The 19,531-nt window shown below is 42.1% G+C and overlaps 1 protein-coding gene across 1 annotated transcript; it reads left to right on the top strand.

Moving 5' to 3' along the window:
• The first annotated feature begins 5,745 nt into the window (after positions 1–5,745).
• snx18a (sorting nexin 18a) lies at positions 5,746–18,418 on the top strand. The gene is made up of 2 exons (XM_084055306.1): positions 5,746–7,585; positions 17,615–18,418. The coding sequence occupies exons 1-2, from the start codon at positions 6,073–6,075 to the stop codon at positions 17,866–17,868; spliced, it is 1,767 nt and encodes a 588-aa protein (XP_083911432.1). The 5' UTR covers positions 5,746–6,072; the 3' UTR covers positions 17,869–18,418.
• The last annotated feature ends 1,113 nt before the right edge of the window (positions 18,419–19,531 follow it).

Below are 19,531 nucleotides of genomic sequence, written 5' to 3'. Positions count from 1 at the left end.
CTGTGCACTATAGACATTTTCTCAAACCTCAGCTATGTGTGAAATGTGATAATTGCTTGAACTGTGAACTGTCCTTATCTTGGGCTTGGCTCTGCAGCGCTTATTGTTGTACCATCATGGTATGCTTTGAAGCATTGCAAAAAAAGGCACATGAACATCACTGAGAACGTTTCTATATGCCTCCTCTGGCCACCACAGGTCCTTAGAATTCTCTCCACAAAAAGCTGCATTAGATTTTCTGAAGACAGCATCAAATTAACATTACTGACATGAGAATGACAGCTTACATTCAGTCCAGACAAAACAATAATGTACTCTTGTCATAATTAAGGGAGTAGCATAATGCAGACTGCATGCTGAAGTAATCCATGCTCTCCAGAGATCACACTCTTGTTCAATATTTCATGTGCCATGCATGTGAGTGAGTTGCCCTCTGGTCAGGTCTGATGACTACGATAAATATAGAAAATATAGTAAATAATACATACTACATGTTATCATGCAACCCATTTGTCATTTATGATAGTTAATGGTAAAAAAAATATTTGTATTATTATTATTATATAATTATTATTATATAACATTACCTATTATTTCTCTTAAAAAATCTTGTGATTTCATGTGAAATGAGTGACCTCTGGTGGCTAGCAGGTGTATATTAATGTTGGTTGGTGGTGAATTTGGTAGCTGCATGGTTTGGTGTAACCTGACGCTACCAGATCCAAACAGCTTGCTCCACACATTGTTTCACAGCTTATTGAGGAACCTGGTTACTCAATACCGCCACCTCTGGCAGGGTCAGGTTAGGTTTGGTGATGTTACTTCAGGGACGATTAAAGGACAACTTTGTTTTTTTACAACCAAGGTTTATATTTTAGCTTGTATTTAAAGTAAATAAAAGATGAGTGTAATTTTTTTTTCATTTACTGCTTTCTATAGTTTTTGCAATTTTCGCGATCTTTTTTACAGTGGGCGGGGGCATTCTGTCCGTTGGCTAAATATGTATTTTTTTTACACAATAACCCAGCGTTTTCTTTATTATTAATTACAGTAGCTCTTCTAGCCCCCAATAACTCACATCTGGCCATCAAAGACCACAGGACCTTTTTTTAATGTGTAAAAGGCATATTTAGCCACCGGACAGAATGCCCCCGCCCACTGTAAAAAATATCGCAAAAATTGCTAAAACTATAGAAAGCAGTAAATAAATAAAAAATAACACTCATCTTTTACTTACTTTAATTACAAGCTAAAATATAAACCTTGGTTGTAAAAAAACAAAGTTGTCCTTTAAGACTAGCAGGAGCCCCTGGGCCAGTTATCTTAGAGCCCCCCAAAATGGGCTGTCGGGTGGGCACGCAAACACAGTACTCAGCTTGTAAGGCATCTTTGGGTCAAGAAAGCACATGTAGAGACCTGTTTACAGGATTTACAGTCTAAACGGGCCATATAAGAGGCCCGGGGGCCCTGTTACGGCCATATACTGTAGGAGCCCCCTGGTAGTCAAGGGCCCCTGGGCACTGGTCCCATTTTCCTGTATTACTTTATACCTCTAGTAGAGTTAAAACGCTAACAAGTTATATATTTGCCTGAAATTCACATTTTGGTGATGGTGTTTCATTTTGAGGGGAAAATAATAAGTATAGCTGATAAATGCAGGATAAGTATTCCACACAACTAATTAATTAGCTGAAAAAGCATTTGATTTGATCACTGCTGTCAGAACCAAGTTTATATTCATCCAAATTCATCTTAATGATCATCACTACAGACATGTGAAAGGTCACCTCTACCAACCAAAATAGCACAAGCCAATAGCCACAGGGGGGCAGTATCTACTAGAGTAAATTATTCATTTTAGTTCTTTACTCCAGTGGATGCTGTTTTGGTTTAGCCTAGTTGTATTGTAATGCTTATGCATTCCTCCAAACTGGAATCTATAACAATCTGATTTGATAAAATAATAGTCTGGACTGGACCCTGAGCATGGTTTTCATATAAATAAACGGTTAATCTTGCTAATATACCAGGATATTTGAATAATTATAGTATATAGTGAATATTATAGTGAAGGGTTTGTGATAAGGAAATAATTGGGTATTTATTGTATGTATGTAAAACCATCAGGCACTACTACTGTATATCCTAGTCTCCTAGTCCACTGGTTCTCAAAGAGTGGTCCGTGGACCAACCGGGGGTCCTTGGGGGGGGGTTAGGGGGTCCCCAGCTAAATTAGTTAATATAGCATCTTCTATTTTTATTTTTATCTTTCAATCTTTTATTAGGGAATTAATATCTTGAACACTTTTGGAACAAAGCTGAGAAGGTAAGGCAGAGAATCCCAAATTTGTGTGGTTGGATATATTAAATTCTGGCCAAAGAATCTCTACAGGTGTGTGAGGACTCGCATCAGACAAAGATCCAGCATGTAGCCCATACTCACTAAGGTTTGTTTCATTCCCACCCTGGACCCTCAACAATTTGCTTACTGGCAAAAACGAATCTACAGACGACACATGCAGCTACAACACTCCACAACGCCCTCACCCACCTGGTTGGAGGCTGTTTACTAGGTCTGGTCTAGTAAACAGCTTTCACCATATGTGAGAAAGCTGTTTACAGACTAAAGCTCAGCATTCAACACCATGGCACCCTCCTGACTCCACACCAAGCTCAGGAACTATAGGACTCACCTCCAGCCTGTGCATCTGGATCCTGGACTTCCTGTCGGGTCGACACCAGGTGGTGAGGATGGGCTCCAACACCTCTATCCCACTGAACCTCAACACAAGAGCCCCCCCAGGGCTGTGTTCTGAGCCTCTCCTCTACTCCCTGTCAGTGGTGGAAAAAGTACTCACATTCTTTAGTTAAGTAAAAGTGTCAATACTGCAATGTAGAAATACTCTGTTACAAGTCCGGAATTCAAAATTTACTTGAGTAAAAGTACAGAAGTATTGGTATCAAAATGTACTTAAAGTACCAAAAGTAGAAAGTACTCATTATGCAGAATGTCCCATTTCACAAGTTTTCAAATGCATAAAAATATGTTGAAAATAGCAGATCTACAAGCTTGTAGATCGGCTATTTTCAAATGGCCAAAATGCATAGGGCTGAAGTGGTTAATGTAATAAAAATGTAATAATAAACACAATCTACACAGTAACTCAAGTTTTCAAATAATTGTAGTGGACTAAAAGTCACTATGAGCACCGAGCACACTATGAGCATTAATAAAGAAAGTATATTTTCTTAAGTCTGTCTAAGGAGTTTTTTTCTGCCAGTTTTCCAGTGGAGTAAAAGTACAATATTTCCCTCTGAGTTGTAGTGGAGTAGGCTAGAAGTAAAAGTACTGACAATTGGAAATACTCCAGTAAAATAGTACTTGAAATTGCCAAGATGCTTTCCCATGAGATTGCCTTCTTGAAATAATACGCTGAGTTCTTGAAGCCACTCGTCCTCGCTCTTGACCTGGGAGAAAGGAAATGCTTATTTGGAATGCTCCCCACACTAATTCTGAAGAAATGAGGCAGCAGTGGTTCAGGATTCGAGATAGAGTGGCCTTGTTGGATTGGAGGTTCCCGGTTCAATCCCTGGCTCCTCCTGGCTGCATGTCAAGGGCCTTGAGCAAGATACCGAACCCCTAACTGCTGCCGATGACCAGGTTGGTGCCTTGCATGGTTTCCTCTGCCGTCAGTGTGTGAATGTGTGTATATGAATGGAGGACTTTTTGGGGTTATCCTTTTAGACCAAGTGTATGACTGTACTCGTGCTGTTTTGCATTTATGTCTAATAAAGTATTCAATCAATCAGTAAAATGGATGTGAAATACATTGTAAAGCACTTTGGAGAAAGGCGCTATTTAAATGCATTTGAAAAAGTGAGAATATAGCCTACAGAGAATATAGAGAATATAGCCTACAACACACTTTTTCTCTGATGTCATTGGCACCATTCTGGCAGCAATGGTCACATGTATTACACAATAATTAGTCAACAGTCGGCATGCAAAAATTGCAACAGCAAATATCCCACAGTTCTGTTTGTGGACAGAAAATAAGGGAAATATATGCAATCTTGTCAACCAACCTGGAGTCTGGACTGCATGACTTTCCAAGAGTGAAGAGGCTCTTTCTTAAATCCAACACCACCTTACCCTCTAGTGCACCTGTTGAACTCTTCAGCCATGGCAACAATCTACCCCCCAGAGGATTGATTGACAGATGAACATTTTGAACAAGTGCTCCTCTTGCCCTACAATAGAAAACTCCTCCCTGTGGCCTTTGATGAAGAAAATCACCCACAAAGACTTGAACAAAAGAAACAACACAGTACATGCCAGAATGTTTAAGAGGGTAACTTAAATGCTTGGCTCTCATGCAATGAAGGAGGCATGAGCTCGGCCCTGGGCTCCCTAGGCTGGTGGGGGGAGTGTAGTGCCCAGGATCACTTAGAAAATTGGCACCGGGTGAAAAAAGGGTTACAAAATTTGTTTTGGCCAACAAGATATATTGAACATGCAATATGTTTCATTTGCAAATTATGATTGCAAATGTTGAAAGGATTAAAGACAAAAAGTCTGCTATTTCAATGTATGTTTTGAAAGTAATCCAAAAATAATCATATTAGATTACAATTGTTTTGTAAGGGAATACTTTACTTATTACAATAATTGCCATGTAATATAATATTCAGTAACCGGCTACATTTCAAAGTAATCTGACCTAACTCTGAGTATGGCTTGGTTGTTTATAACATTGTAAACTAGAAACAATATTACCCCTGTTTATGCTTCCAATTCCTGAATTAGATAGGCTATAATTACGTGGGCAGCTTGTCATGATTATTGATATATGATATCATTACAGTATAATATATTTTTTTTTGTGTGGAGAAAACATGCAGGTGATGGGACATTGAATGTTCTCAGCCTTGCTATCTTATCTGGATTTGAACTACAGAGAGCCAGTATTGGTGGGGAGATGAGGGGGCTTGTTTCATGGCTATGAATAGCTAAGAATGTTAGTCATGTTGTGCCCAGCAAAGTTGAAAAAGAATGTAATGTAGCCTATTGTTTTCCATTCAATCTATAATGTATTATTATAGTTATTATGCTAGTATAGTAGTAGCCTAGTAGTAGGCCTAGTCGTAGTTTAGCAGTAGTAGCTAACAGTAGTAGCCTACTGTAACGAACTACTGTAAGTGTTATTGTTGAAATAAGTGTTAACATAGCTTTATATTGAAATATCAATCATTGTGTTCTTTCAGTAACAGGGCCCAGCTCTTTAATAGGCATACACAGACAATACATATTATAAGGTCAGCATGAATGTTTATCCTATCAGGAGAGAGAACTCATACAGGATAAAGGATAAATAAGTGAAATTGGAAGTGATGACACAACTGGAATAGGGTCTTGGGGGGTACCAGGGGGTCCCCAGCAAAATTAGTTAAGTGCCGTGCCGCGCTACGAGCTTGTAGATATGCTATTTTTGAAAAATCCCTTTCACAAAAAAAAAATCGATGGGGGGTCCGCAGCAAAATACATATCATTTTGGGGGTCATTTCCTTGAGAACCACTGGTGTAGGCCTATTGTCTATGTCTTTGACTGTTGACTGAGTCATAATAATAATTCCAATCTACAAAGCACACAATAATACGGCGGTGGTGTGACAAATGACAGCATGGTGGCTCCTCCCTCGGCTCTCCACAATCATTACGTATGTGGTCGTTGCTGCGCAGCGCGACACACTAGAGGCAGAGAGGCTGGGGAGCACAGATGTAAATAAACCCGCTTCACTTTGGAAATCGCTGCAATCTCTGGCCATATGTGCAACGACAGGTATTGCGTACGTTTTCTACAAAATGGAGTAAAAGTCATCTGAAAGCAGGAGCGCGTTGAGAGAGGTTCCTGGCGTGTTGTTATTTAAATTGCAGCCTTGTTAAAGTTTGTACACGGAGTTCCAGTATAGTTTAGGTTTTGGTGGGCTGACTGGCTGACTGACTGGCCCGCCTGCAGCTACAGCCGCTTCTCTGATCGGCGCTACCGCTGCCTCCTAATAGTTGTGATTATTATGGCGCTGCGGGCGAGAGCACTGTACGACTTCACCTCCGAGAACCCGGGGGAGATCTCCGTGAAGGAGAACGAGGTTGTGACTCTGTACAGCGAACAGGACATCGAAGGCTGGCTTGAGGGCTCCAACGGCAAAGGGGAGAGGGGACTGATCCCTGCGTCCTACGTGGAGATCCTGAGGAGCGACGCCGCCGGCGGCTCCACGTTCAACAACAACAGCAACACATCGGGGGATTCTCACCAGGACTCACGGTACGCCAACGTCCCGACCGTAGGAGACGCTTCGCTTCAGAACAAAGTTGAGAACTTCTCCAAAGCATCGGCACCTGTCTTCGCCACTTTCTCGCCCCCGGCGCAGCAGCAGCAGCAGAACACTTATCACCAGACCAGCCAAGGGAGCGACGATGACTGGGATGATGACTGGGATGACAGCTCCACCGTTGCCGATGAGCCAGGGACTGTGGGGGGGAGCTATCAGGATTTCGAAGGCAACGGAGCGTCCACATACAGGGTGTCGATAGCCTCGATGGCAAGAGGAGGTAATGCACAGCAAGCAAAGAGTTCTGCCACGGTCAGTAGAAACTTGAATAGGTTTTCAACCTTTGTGAAGTCAGGAGGCGAAGCATTTGTGCTGGGGGAAGCAGCTGGTTTTGTGAAGGACGGGGACAAGATATGTGTGGTGATGGGCCAATATGGTCCTGAGTGGCAGGAGAACCCATATCCGTTTGGCTGCACAATCGATGACCCTACTAAGCTGACCAAGTTCAAGGGCATGAAAAGCTACATCTCTTACAAGCTGACACCCACCCACACACAGAACCAGGTGAACAGGCGGTATAAGCACTTCGACTGGCTGTATGCCCGGCTCGTGGAGAAATTCCCTGTCATCTCGATTCCCCACATCCCAGAGAAGCAGGCCGCCGGGCGCTTTGAGGAAGACTTCATTTCTAAGAGGAGGAAGGGCCTCATTTGGTGGATGAACCACATGACCAGCCACCCTGTCCTGGCCAGGTGTGACGTGTTCCAGCACTTCCTCACCTGCAACAGCACGGACGAGAAATCATGGAAGCTGGGTAAGAGGAAGGCTGAGAAGGACGAGATGGTGGGGGCTAATTTCTTCCTCACCATCAGCACCCCCGCCGCCCCACTCGACCTCCAGGAGGTGGAGAGCAAAATTGATGGCTTCAAGACCTTCACCAAGAGGATGGATGATAGCGCTTTGCAGCTCAACGCCACTGTCAACGAGTTTGCCCGCAAGCAGATCACCGGTTTCAAGAAAGAGTACCAAAAAGTGGGGCAGTCGTTCAAGGTCCTCAGCCAGGCCTTTGAGATGGACCAACAGGCATACTCTACTGGTCTCAACCAAGCTATCTCCTTCACTGGAGAGGCGTACGAGGCCATCGGAGAGTGTTTTGCTGAGCAACCACACAAGGATCTCGACCCAATCATGGATTTGTTAGCGCTTTACCAAGGCCACTTGGCAAACTACCCAGACATCATCCATGTCCAGAAAGGTAAAGTCTACTATGACGAAAACACGTGACACACTCACTGTAAATCCACTCTCCATTTATTTCTTTATTTTATGAACAATATGTAGGCTATGTTTGATATTTGTTGTGTTTCATACTGTACATGACATGAGTCATGTCATGTATGAAACACAATATGAGTATAACAAGCAGACAGGTACTCCAGGCTGCTGTTATACTTACTGAACAACTATGACCTTACAAAAGGAATCTTGATCGCTTGATTTGGTGGGGTGGCTGTTCAAGCAGGGAGAACCAAAACTAAAAGACACCAACACGGAAAAATGCTGTACTTCTTGTCAAATCAATACATTTGGAATCATACATCTTATTTGCCATCATAAATACAAGCAAATGTTGGCAAATTAACAAATAAGTGACTTTCCTCACCCATGCAACATTAGGCTAGTTGTCTGTGTTAGACTGGTGTAGTTGTCTGTGTTAGACATATCAACACTGGATGCCAGTCATCACCGTCAGAGCCAGAAGGACTTTGCAATACAAATAAGGAATGTTTGCATTGGGAAGCAGACCCACGTGTACTCCCCTAGTTACACTTCACTGCTGAATCATGTGGGCGGCACCCATTCAGCTGATGTTATGTTTGATTTTCCATGGCCAATGACCTATTACATGGTTCTAATGCCAGGAAAATGGTCTGTCTATCACAAAGTGACCTACTGTAAAACATTTGTTCTTCATTAACAAGATTGTGAATGACCGATTCTCCCATTTCTCCACAGAAAGTCAATGTTAGGCTATCTCTGCCATCCTCTCCAAGAAGAACAATGATTGTTCTTGTTGTGTGGAAAAATATCACTCCACGAGTGGCAACAGTGTTGCCAGGGGTGCAGTGTAGCGGTTACTGTTTAGAGGAGGCTCTCCCTAACGTTTACAGTACATAAGAATGTAACACATTTATGTGCTATGTGAAAGACAACTATGGCCTTTAGAGTGGAGCTTGCATGCCAAGCTGAACCAAAGTAGACACCGTAAACAGCCATTTGCCTTAAAGCTTGTTGAATGAATGTTGCACCCCTAGTCATTAATAATTTCCCACACAGCCTGTCATTTAAAAGTTGTGGAAATACTGGAATTAGGTTTGGTTCCCCTCAAACAGTAGGCGTATTCACTGCCCAATCAAGCAATTGTTTGAAAACAGGATAGGCGGTGTTTTGATGTGGGGTTGTAACACAAGTAGCTTAGTCACTAAAGGCTGTTTGCATGCCATCCAAATAAGCAAATACACAATATTGTGTGATAAGCCTTGACTAATTGCAATGATAAAATCTGGTTTGATTATCGAAAGTCTGCTTAATGTACAAAGACACAAAAAAAATCCTTGCTGTGCACAGAAAGGCAGCATACTGCCTTTACTAACACTTTGGTTTTTGTTCAACTGTGGTGCCAAGCTTTTGCCATCTGATTAAGCTTGAACACTTAAAACCTCCCGTTGGGAGTGAATTGCCTGAGCGAAGAGACGGAGGCCTTTTCCACACTGTAACTAACACTGGAAGAGCCACAGCAGGATACTGTAGCAGCAGTTAAAAAGAGAACAAATATGCCACCTATTGTATTTTGCTCAATTCTTTTCATTCTCTCTGTCTGTTTGTAATGCATTTAAGTTGCTCAATTGCTAATGTGTCCCCCCGTTTATTTTGAGGCGTCTGCTTATGGCACATTTCCTTTCTCACAGTTCACATCCACCTTGCTGTTTTTCTCATAGCAATGGTGGAGGAAAATATGACTACTTCAGCTTAGCTTCATTATCAACGCCATGATGTCATGAAACAGAATCATCTCTGGTCTGCAGTCTGTCTGTACCAGGAAAACTAAATTGAAGCTCATGAACAGGGTGAACAAGTTGCTTGTTTCAGGGAATCGCTTATTTACATCAATTAACTATTTTCAAATGGCCACAGGCGGCGTTTCGTTTTCCATATTTCCATTTGTCCATATTCATCATCATAAAAAGTAAATAGTAAACAGTGGCTCTTAGTTTACTATTCACAACTATATTTCCTGTTCACAACTCGTCGCAACGAGATTTTGAGTGAGTTTGTAGATCTGCTATTTTCAGCAAAGATATTTAGTCTAGACTCTAGTGCGAAAACAGGAGGGGGCCTATAGAGCCCTTGGGAATCAGGTCAACTAAAGTACAGTATAGGTTTAAGTGGTTAAATGCTGATTTATGCTTATATGTGAGTTAAAGAGCCTACAGGCTGCCAGGCAGTGTTAAAATTCAATAACCCTACAGACACAGTTTGTTGACGTTGGCCGTCTGAAGTCCAATTATGTTTTCCACTCTGCCTTAGAGATCTTAAAGAAACCTCCTGTTCTCCAAACCCACTAATACTCAATTGAATTGCTTTTAATTAGCAGGAAAGTACATGAAAGAATAGGAGGTTCTAATGACACTATAAAAGCTGACAGCCTACAGTTCACGGACTCGTCATTGTGGTGAAACAATACAGTGTGGCTGGGAGTTGAAAACCTGCTCTGTGCTGACTGGCAGACCTACGTTTTCACACTGACTGTTGCCTCTCCGCCAGAAATTCTGTCTGCTTTTCTATCTTTCTTTCTTCTGCTCTTTCTCTCACCTTATCCCACCCCTGTCCTCCGTTCTGTCTTTCTCTAACACATTTATATAATTATTTCACCTATTGTTGTTTTTATCAAAAGCAACAAAACCTTTTTAGAGACCATTTTTTAATGGATGGGTTGTTTTTTTGACGTTGCAAACATTAAAAAAAATTGTTACATCAGCTCCCCTAATAGTATTGCTTTCTCTTGCTGACCACAAACCTCTTAGCCTGCTTGTCCTTTTCGGTGCTAAGGGTTCAATCTGAAGCTCATCCATTGTTTGATGTTTATTGGTGTCCGCTGCAGTGAGGTAGCTCAGTAGAGGAACCACTGGCTAGGCAACATCCTAGTGGTCATTAGACCAAAGTAGACACTTCCTTAACATAAGTGGGAAGTGGCACATACTTCCCCAAGGAATCACTGTTAAAAATAAATACCCCCTCTAGCATTGGACTGTTAATCCCAGCTCTCCAATCATGTGAAATAAACCAGCATAAATTTAGGAAATAAAGAGCTACAAATACAATGTAAGTGCTTTCCTCATGTGATGTAGGCTGCTGTTCCCTTAGTGAAGCCTTTAAGACGAAACGCATATCAGTGGAATGGTCAGTCCTATCAGAATCTGACCTCTATTTTTAGAATCCTATATCTGTCCAGTACGCAGCACACAGGTCCCAGACAGACAGGATTCTATTTGTCCTCACTGAAGTGACCAGTGAAATGTGAGCCTCCCTGCAGGGAGACGTTGGACATCACTCTATTGATCGCCACCTCTACTGAGACACCCATTAGTGTGCAGACTGGTCAGGCCGCTCATAACTCATGATATTGCCAACATATCTGGCTTTGCTTTCAATACAAAATAATTTAGCCCCCCCACACATCTTGCACTTTGGTGCCTTTTAAATGTTTTGATTTAGCTTTGCAGCGTAAATGACATTAGGGCACATTGTTTTCTTATGTTTCAGTCTGTAGTTGAATCAGTTTTCAGATCTTGAGGTTAGTGATATGCTGTGGTTTTGGTCAATGGTCATAGTATCTGAATGTTTCTGGGAGGGTAAAAACTCAAACCTAAATTCCCTTACTCGATGTTGATCCCCAAGGAAAGTGGGAACAGGACATTTCAAAGTGTGACCACATAAGCCAACAAATGCTTTGATAGCACATTTAAAATACTGTTCATAGCACATTTATTTTTGTAAACACAGCCTTTACCCATCAAATGGTCTCCCCCGCCCTCTCCCGTTTCCGTCCCTGCAAGTTCTCATTCAAACGCCGGCTGATAATGAAGCCGTTAATGCTGCCAATGTAATGCTTCCTACGGGAACACTTCTGCTGACCTCAGGCGACAGCGTGTTTTCAGGGCTGTGGTCATGGGTCCTACGTCACTGAACAGCAAGTAGTATTTTGTCCCATCAGTGCTGACTCTTTGGGACAGTGAGTGGCAAGCAGAGGGAAAACACACTTGATTCACAGACCGTGTCAGGTTTTCTTGCAAAGTCAGCGTTCAGTGAAGGGGATTAAATGTTCAGTCTCTGCAAAACGCTTTGATATAGTACATAGTATATACAGTGGCACTGGTTCTCCAGGTGGGGTCCAGGGACCCCCAGGTGTCTTGTAGGGGGTTTCAGGGGGTCCCCACTCCCCAGCTAAATGATTGATAGGTAGTAGGAAACCAAATGGACTTGTTATACTCTTTATGGTTAACCAAATGGGTCCATTTGGTTAATTGGATCCATTTGTAGTCTCAGATTTAAAATAACAGTGAGGGTTTTACATCGTAGGTTGGGTTTTTTCCTTTAGTTTTTGCCTCTGGGGGCACCACCTCCTTTTTTTTGTGTTGAAACAGGAACTTGGTTTGGCTCCTCCCCTTTCTTAGTCCACTTCCTCCCGGGTGCTTCTGTGTTTATTCCTGTTTAGGGCAGTGGTACTGACAGATTCTGCTGCCAGAATCTGTCTTGAGAGATTAGGGTCCCAGAGATAAATAAGTTATTAAATGGGGGTCCGATGACTAATGCATAATGAATTAAAAGTGAGGGTCGTTGAAATGAAAAAGGTTGAGAATCACTGGCATATAGTATGTACTGTAGTTGTTAACTCTTGGACTCTTTAAAGCACAAATGGATGAGGAAGGTGGGAGGGAGCGTGGAAGAACAGTGATTGCTGCACCTTTGTTGTAAGTCAGGTCACAATAGGGCTGGGAAATTAACCGAAAATATATCGAAACCGATATTTAGTAACAGTAACCGAATAATTGCTTAGTACGTTTTTTTTTATACTTTAGTGTTAACCACTTAACCCTGTATTATACATTGGTGGTGTACAAACATAGCGAAAATAGCCAAGCTTATAGATATGCTATTTTCACATATTGATTTGAAGTCATATCGCCCAGTCCTAGGTCACAGGCTAGCAGAGGCACAGTGTTGTGTAACCAGTGATTACGTAAGGGTCGTCCTGGCAGCATCGTCCTGTCCACAGCAGGAGAGCACCCTGCCACCAGCGTGCATTCATCCAGGAATGGTTTCCTCTGGTGGCATGTCACCACGGGTGACCTATTTCTTTAACCCATTAAGACCTGAGGCCAATTCTACATCAGTACTAGTTCTCACACCTTCAGATTTAAAAGAATTGTTCAAAAATAGCAGATGTACAAGTTTGCAGCGTGGCACGAAGTGACACGCTGTGAGCTTGTAGATCTGCTATTTTTGAATAGCCAACACTAAAATCTAAAATGACATGCTTTCCGGGTTTTAATGGGTTAAGCCCATAGAAGCCTAATTTCTATTTTTCACACACACACACACACACACACACACACACACACACATGCGCATGCCCACTCGCACCTTGTGAAGCTCTGCAACTACGGTGGCATTTGCAGTCGAAGCCTGTGGGCTGCTGGCTATTATGCAGATCTACAAGCTCACACCGTTTCACATCGTGACGCGTTGTGAGCTTGTAGATCAGCAATTTTCGGAGTTCGGCCCTGGCGTGCAACCAAATATAAAACTCTTCATTCTTTTGCACGGAGGGAGAGCTGCTTTACAAATTATGAGATGTGTTGTTTGCAGTGGACAAAGATTGTTTGTTACTCTTGCATCATGTGTTATGCTATGCTCACAACAGCACATTTTTGACAGCTGTGAATTTGCTGGGGTCTCTGTGCATTATACTTGGTCCACATTATTATTAGCCTCACTGAACTCATCACTGAACTCCTGCCTGTTTCCCGTAAAGTCTCCACGATAAAATAAATAAATAAATCTTGCTTCCACCTCAGTCCATTAGTGGGCTTTTAAAACGCAGGAAGCTACAGACCTTTAACATCTTGTGCCTTAGCTTCCTCTATTCTGGGGGGCGAACGTTTGGCGAAAATGGCTGATCTACAAGCTCACAGTGTGCCGTGTTGTGAGCTTGTAGGTTTGCTATGTTCGGCAAAGACATTTGGTGTAGAGGGAAACAGGAGCGGGCCAAGGATAGAGCCCTGAGGTCGCCGGACAATGAAGCGTTGAAGTGGTTAACCACATGAACATTCAGTGAAAAATAACAGATCTGCAATCTCTGCAATCTGTTGTGAGTTTGTAGATCGTCTCTTTTCGGCGATGAGACTTGGTGTAGAGGGAAAAAGGAGTGGGCCAAGTATAGGGGCCTGGGGGACCCCGACCAAGTAAGTATATAGGGGTTGAGTAGGGAATAGACCCCCCCCCCCCAAAGTCTTTGGACAGCTGTGTTTGTTCCCAATGTTTCTCCCTCTGTCTTTCACGTCGGCCAGCTTTCTTCCCCTGTTAGTGTGTCTTTTTCTGCCTTGCTCAATGTGTTGTGCATTAGAGGAATTTCACAGATCTAGGTTAAACTGCAGCGGAGGGAGATAATGCCAGACTATGCAGATTTTAGGAAGATGGGGTGGGAAGTGTCTCTTTTAGAGAACGTCAGCATGTTTCTCTTGCTTTGTGTACTAGTGTGTACTGGTGTGTAGTAGTCCATCTATAGCCTGACCACGTTGTGTGCAGCCCAAAGAGGAAAATCAGAAGGCATTTGGTTGAACTTGGCTGGGACATTTATGCGATGCTTTGGTGAATTCCAAAAGCTCAGTTTCCAGGATTAAAGATGTGCACCTTTGAATATGTGCCACATTTAAAAAAGAAAAGAAAAAAGAAAACAGGCTCAGATTCCAGGATAAAAATGTTGCTCTTTGAAAATGTGCTGCTTAAAAAAAGAAGGGAGGGAGGCAGAGAGAGTACAAACCCAGGTCATCACTTCTAAGAAGTGGTGAGGCGACACTTGACAGGAAGCAAGCTCTCTGAATCATACTTTTGACAAGGTGTTAATCGCAGTGACTGTTGACTAAGTCCACTAAATGACACTGAGTCCCATGATGCGGAAGTGCAGGAAGTTTAGAAGGGTCTGCCTGAGGGTACAAGCTTATCGTTTTAGCCTTCATGTCTGACTTACTGCACCACTTGGTGTTTACATTTCTGACTTATAAAGTATTTTTTTTAAAAACGCCCTCCTCCCAAAGGATTACTCTCGGTTGGGTTATAGTTCCAAAAGCCTCACCTGTGTTTGTTCTCATCTGTTTTGAATGAAGGCAAATAGGTAGCATTTGTGTCAACACTCCTTGTTTGTGTAAATGTTGCCAGATGTTGATATATGCTAATACTTCACCTCATTTACAGCCAGGGAAGTAGGATACAACCCACAGAGGTCAGGACATATTTGGGCCTTGTCATTGAATAGCAATAGTGATGCAGTACTTTGGCAATCCTCTTGGTGTTTGCTTTAATAAAAGGGGAACGAGTCTGATATATAAGAGAAAAAATGTATTATATTCAAACCACCAGTATAATTTTGCATACAAATTTGCATTTAACCCTTTTGAAGCATGTTCTTATTCAACACAATGCAAAAGGATCCCATGTTGTATAACAGGTTTGTTTAAGTAGTGCAGTAAGAATTGCAGTGGCATGTGATGGATACGTGTACGTGTGAATGTGTGTCACCTCTTACACCACAACAAACCACCACGGTATCGACAGAGCGTGAGGTTCATCCTGTTGCAATGTGAAAAGCCACTGGGTTAAACATCTTCTCTAGCACTCGCCAAACTAAGCTGAACAGTTGAAACTAGTGCCGCCATGTTATGGCCGGTTGCTATAGCCCATACTGCAGGTGCAATAAATAACCAGTATTTTAAGCCGAGCCCCCAGGTGTTTCCGCAATGCTAATAATGATTCGAATGAGGTGGAAAAGATTACAATACATTTAGAAAAGAAATAAGTTAGAGAGAATAACATGACACATTTGGATGAGTCAATCACACTGCACATTATGGTACACCTCCTACTGGCTTCCTCTTGAGGTGTGCTGCAATTTCCATTAGGGCTTTCTGTATGTGATGTGGTCAAGTGTTTCAAAATTCATTATGTCTCCATTCCGAGACAAAAATCGATCTTGATCCTGTTCAACCTTCATTTAAACACGTAATCACATTGAAACCAGAAGTCTCATTCTCAAGAGAGACCTTGTCAGACAGCAGCAAGCAATACACACAAAGTTGCAGACAGACGGGACATTCTTCAGTACAAAGATGAGATGAAAAACCGATCATAAAATTGTAAAAATGCTAAGCAACTTATATCCGCTTGGTGAACTTCCTGCTTTTGCAAAATACGTTTTAAATGTTCAAGAGGAATCAAGCTGGATAGTTTCAGTTCCTGCCATAATGTGGTCCAGGTTGAGGAACAGAGTTGGAGAAGGTCTTTTCTTTTACAAAGTTCAGTACTACGGACTGAGACGGATAGAGTGATGAAGCCCTGGGACGGTAGGCTATATTAGCCACATTGTTGTTTACATAATATGTAAGTGGATTGATAACTGGGCAGCGAGTGATTTATAAATTAAAAGATAACAGTGTGCAGTTCTGTGCATGCTGACCATTTGACTAAATAATACAGGGTACAGTGGTGTGTGAGAGGTTTTACAACCAGTTATGAATCTCGGGGCTCTATGATAGACGGTGTCCAACAAATGCAGAGAATGAGCTGACGCATGCGTTGCATATACAGCACATTCCCCAAATACAAGAGAGGCAAGAAGGTGGCAACCACAAGACGTTTCCTAGTATTAAAAGAAAAACAGCTGGTACCTTCTGTATGGTTGAAAAGAATATGGCCTCAAGCTGTATTTCTGCTGGAATATTGCCAGGTAAAAAATGATTATCATAAATTGCCAGCATAACCGGTTAAGTGACGGGAGATTCATGTTACCGGTACAGTCTCACGCAATAATTGTATATAAGCATGCAGGACTATGCATTTGGATGATAAAATATGTATACCGGTATGTAACAGACGGAAACAAATACCCATCTGCAGGCTGATAGACCAGCTAATTTAAGTCTGCTCCATCAGACTCTCTCTCTCTCTCTCTCTCTCTCTCTCTCTCTCTCTCTCTCTCTCTCTCTCTCTCTCTCTCTCTCTCTCTCTCTCTCTCTCTCTCTCTCTCTCTGTGGCCTAAAACGGAGCTTTGTGGCATGCCTTAGGTGACATTAAGGAAGCTGGGGGAAAACCACTGTACTACACACTTTGCTTATGATTAGAAAGGTAGTGTGTGAACCAAATAGCTTTAACTGATAGACCTATGTCGATGCATAGAATAGCTATGTATTGGACACAACTCGCACAACTAACTGTGTCCATGCAGATAGGTAGTCATGCGCCGACGTGAAATCATTTATTAATTGTGACAATTAAATGTAGAGGCATCCATCCCTAGATGTAATTAATGATCACAGTGCTCTCATTTCCAAAAACAAACTGGCGGACTGAAAACGGCTGTCAATTAGATAAACCTAGTATCCTTTTGTTAATTCCAATGAATTTGGTAGACACAGAAAACATCCCCTTAAATGGTGACGCCTTTGTTTTGTTTTTGTATTGTTTATGTGATGATCTAATCTATCTCTGGATATATTTAGATCTCGCCCCCACACACATACACACACATTCTTTAACTGTGCTCACAGATGCGGTTCTCACAGACATTACAATACAGCTCATGCCCCTTGGCAGTATTTTTAGTCAGGTTCAGAGGTTAAACCAATTTGCTATTAATTATAGCCATGCCCGGAGTGTTATCAGCAAAGAGCTTGCTAGTTATTTAAAAATGAAATCCACTCTCATGAGGCAATATTATTGGACAGTCTTTTTAAGTTGTGGGCTGTTAATGGTTAAAGGAAAAGGAAATCATAAATCATAAAAAATATGTATCTTTTTTGAAGTTTAACCACTTTCAAGGTGGGATACTTCTTTTTTCTTCCAATAGGGGGCTGCATCCAGAGGCTATCGCTATTTGGGGGTCCTTGACATGGACGTTTTGAACCCTTGATGTAAGTAACCCACACAACCTTTTGTTGTCCCCCAACAGGAGCTCTGACCAAGGTGAAGGAGAGCCAGAAGCACGTGGAGGAGGGCAAGATGGACGCACCTCAGGCTGAAGGCATCAACGAGCGCTGCAACATCATCTCGTTCGCCACGCTGGCCGAGATCCAGCACTTCCACCAGATCCGCGTGCGCGACTTCAAGACCCAGATGCAGCACTACCTACAGCAGCAGATCAGCTTCTTCCAGAACATCACAGGCAAGCTGGAGGAGGCCCTGCAGAAATACGACGACGCCTAATGAATGCCGACATGACAGCAATCTGTTTGGATTGGACTTTGGTGACCAATGGCCGTGCACCTCCCTCAGCCAGTCAGTGGAGCTTTGGCAGACTTATAGCCAGCGTTGCACATCGCTGATAGCTGCCACCACCTGACCTGCAGTGAGAGACACAGGGGGCGATAACACTCCAATAACATTGACAATTTTAACCAAAACCTAGGGTTGTGTTTGTTGCCTACATTTCTTTTGGAGGGCAGAATGTTTTTTTTAGAAGAGAATGGTAATACGAAGAGGCTTTGTTCTTACTCTCAACATAAGCCAATTTATGAAAACTTAACGCTGAGGCAATGGAAAGGATCGTACGGCTTCAACTTTTCACTGGCCAATGGCGGGAATGGATGGTGATGAAACACTGTTCCTCACATGGTCTGGTGAGTTGCTGAATCAGTGTCACAATCAGAGAGAAAAATTATCCATCCAATGCTGCTTCTCCTTCCAATGTAAGATATTCACAGAAGGTGTTGTGTTCTTAGCCTTATCGTGCCGTTATCTCTTTGATGTTTTTTTTTTTTTTAAACAGACTCTTTTTTTCTTTTTTTTTCAAGTCACTTCCAGCACCACTGGACCCACTGCCTTCTGGAAACACTTGATGCTTCCATAGTCGCTCTCTCCAGACACGTAGGAGAACATGTTTACAGTCTCCTAGCCGAGCAGCCATTGTTATGTTGTGCCTTCTGATAATGTCTTTCTGGTCATTTATATATATATATATATATATATATAAATATATATATATTAAAAATGTCTCCTATTTACTCTCAGATATCCAGTTCAACAGAGATGGTGCTCTGATGTCATGATCATGAGAGCTTTAAGCCTTATTTATACATGATTGCGTGCCGGTGCCACTGAAAATATGCGATCTAGGAGCCCACAAAGCGCTACAGCGCGATGCGTTGTGAGATTGGCTATTTTCAGTGTGCAACACCCATGCCGTGCAACCAAGTATAAATCAAGCCTCACCTGCTTTGACAGTAGGACACCTTACTGCCACTCACAGACGGAAACTTTTAACACAAACAAAAAGGTCAAGTGACAAATCTCCAGTTATCAGGTTTAGTTTTTGTGGCTGCTTTCATGCAGTCATATCTATTTTTAATTGCACAGTGCTAGACAGTTAAGTCAAACTGCACTGCTGTTTTTAACCTTTATGTGCTGGTGGCTTCGTTAAGAGATTAGAGTAATAAAAACCCTACTTCACAGATAACGCAGTTGGTTGTGTTTCATTGTCCTATATTTGAATATTTCATTAATGATCACATCTTTGTCTAAGGCCCAGTCTGATTGTAGATCCTAGATAAAACTGTGGCGCCATCATTGCTCTTCTACTGGTGCTGTAAGCGTTTAATTAGATTGAAGAAAATGGTCTGGTTTCTGACTGAATTATGATGGATCTGAAAATCATACAGTATTTTCCATCAGTAAAGCCTATTTACTGTATACTTCGTCACACGATAGTGTCACTTGATGAGAATAACGGATTTTCAAGTTAACGCATCGCATTGTTGGCTTTAAATTCCATTATTTTCAGGGGGTGATACCATTGTGCGTTGAAGTATAAGTTAGGCATCTTCAAAGATAAGTAGTATGATTCTACTTTAAAGTTCCAATGTTGATATGG

This window comes from Gymnoscopelus microlampas (genome assembly GCF_963454915.1).
Source record: "Gymnoscopelus microlampas genome assembly, chromosome: 4".
Lineage (NCBI taxonomy): Eukaryota > Metazoa > Chordata > Actinopteri > Myctophiformes > Myctophidae > Gymnoscopelus > Gymnoscopelus microlampas.
The sequence above is the reverse complement of the archived record's forward strand: the minus strand, read 5'-3'. Positions and strand labels throughout refer to the sequence as shown.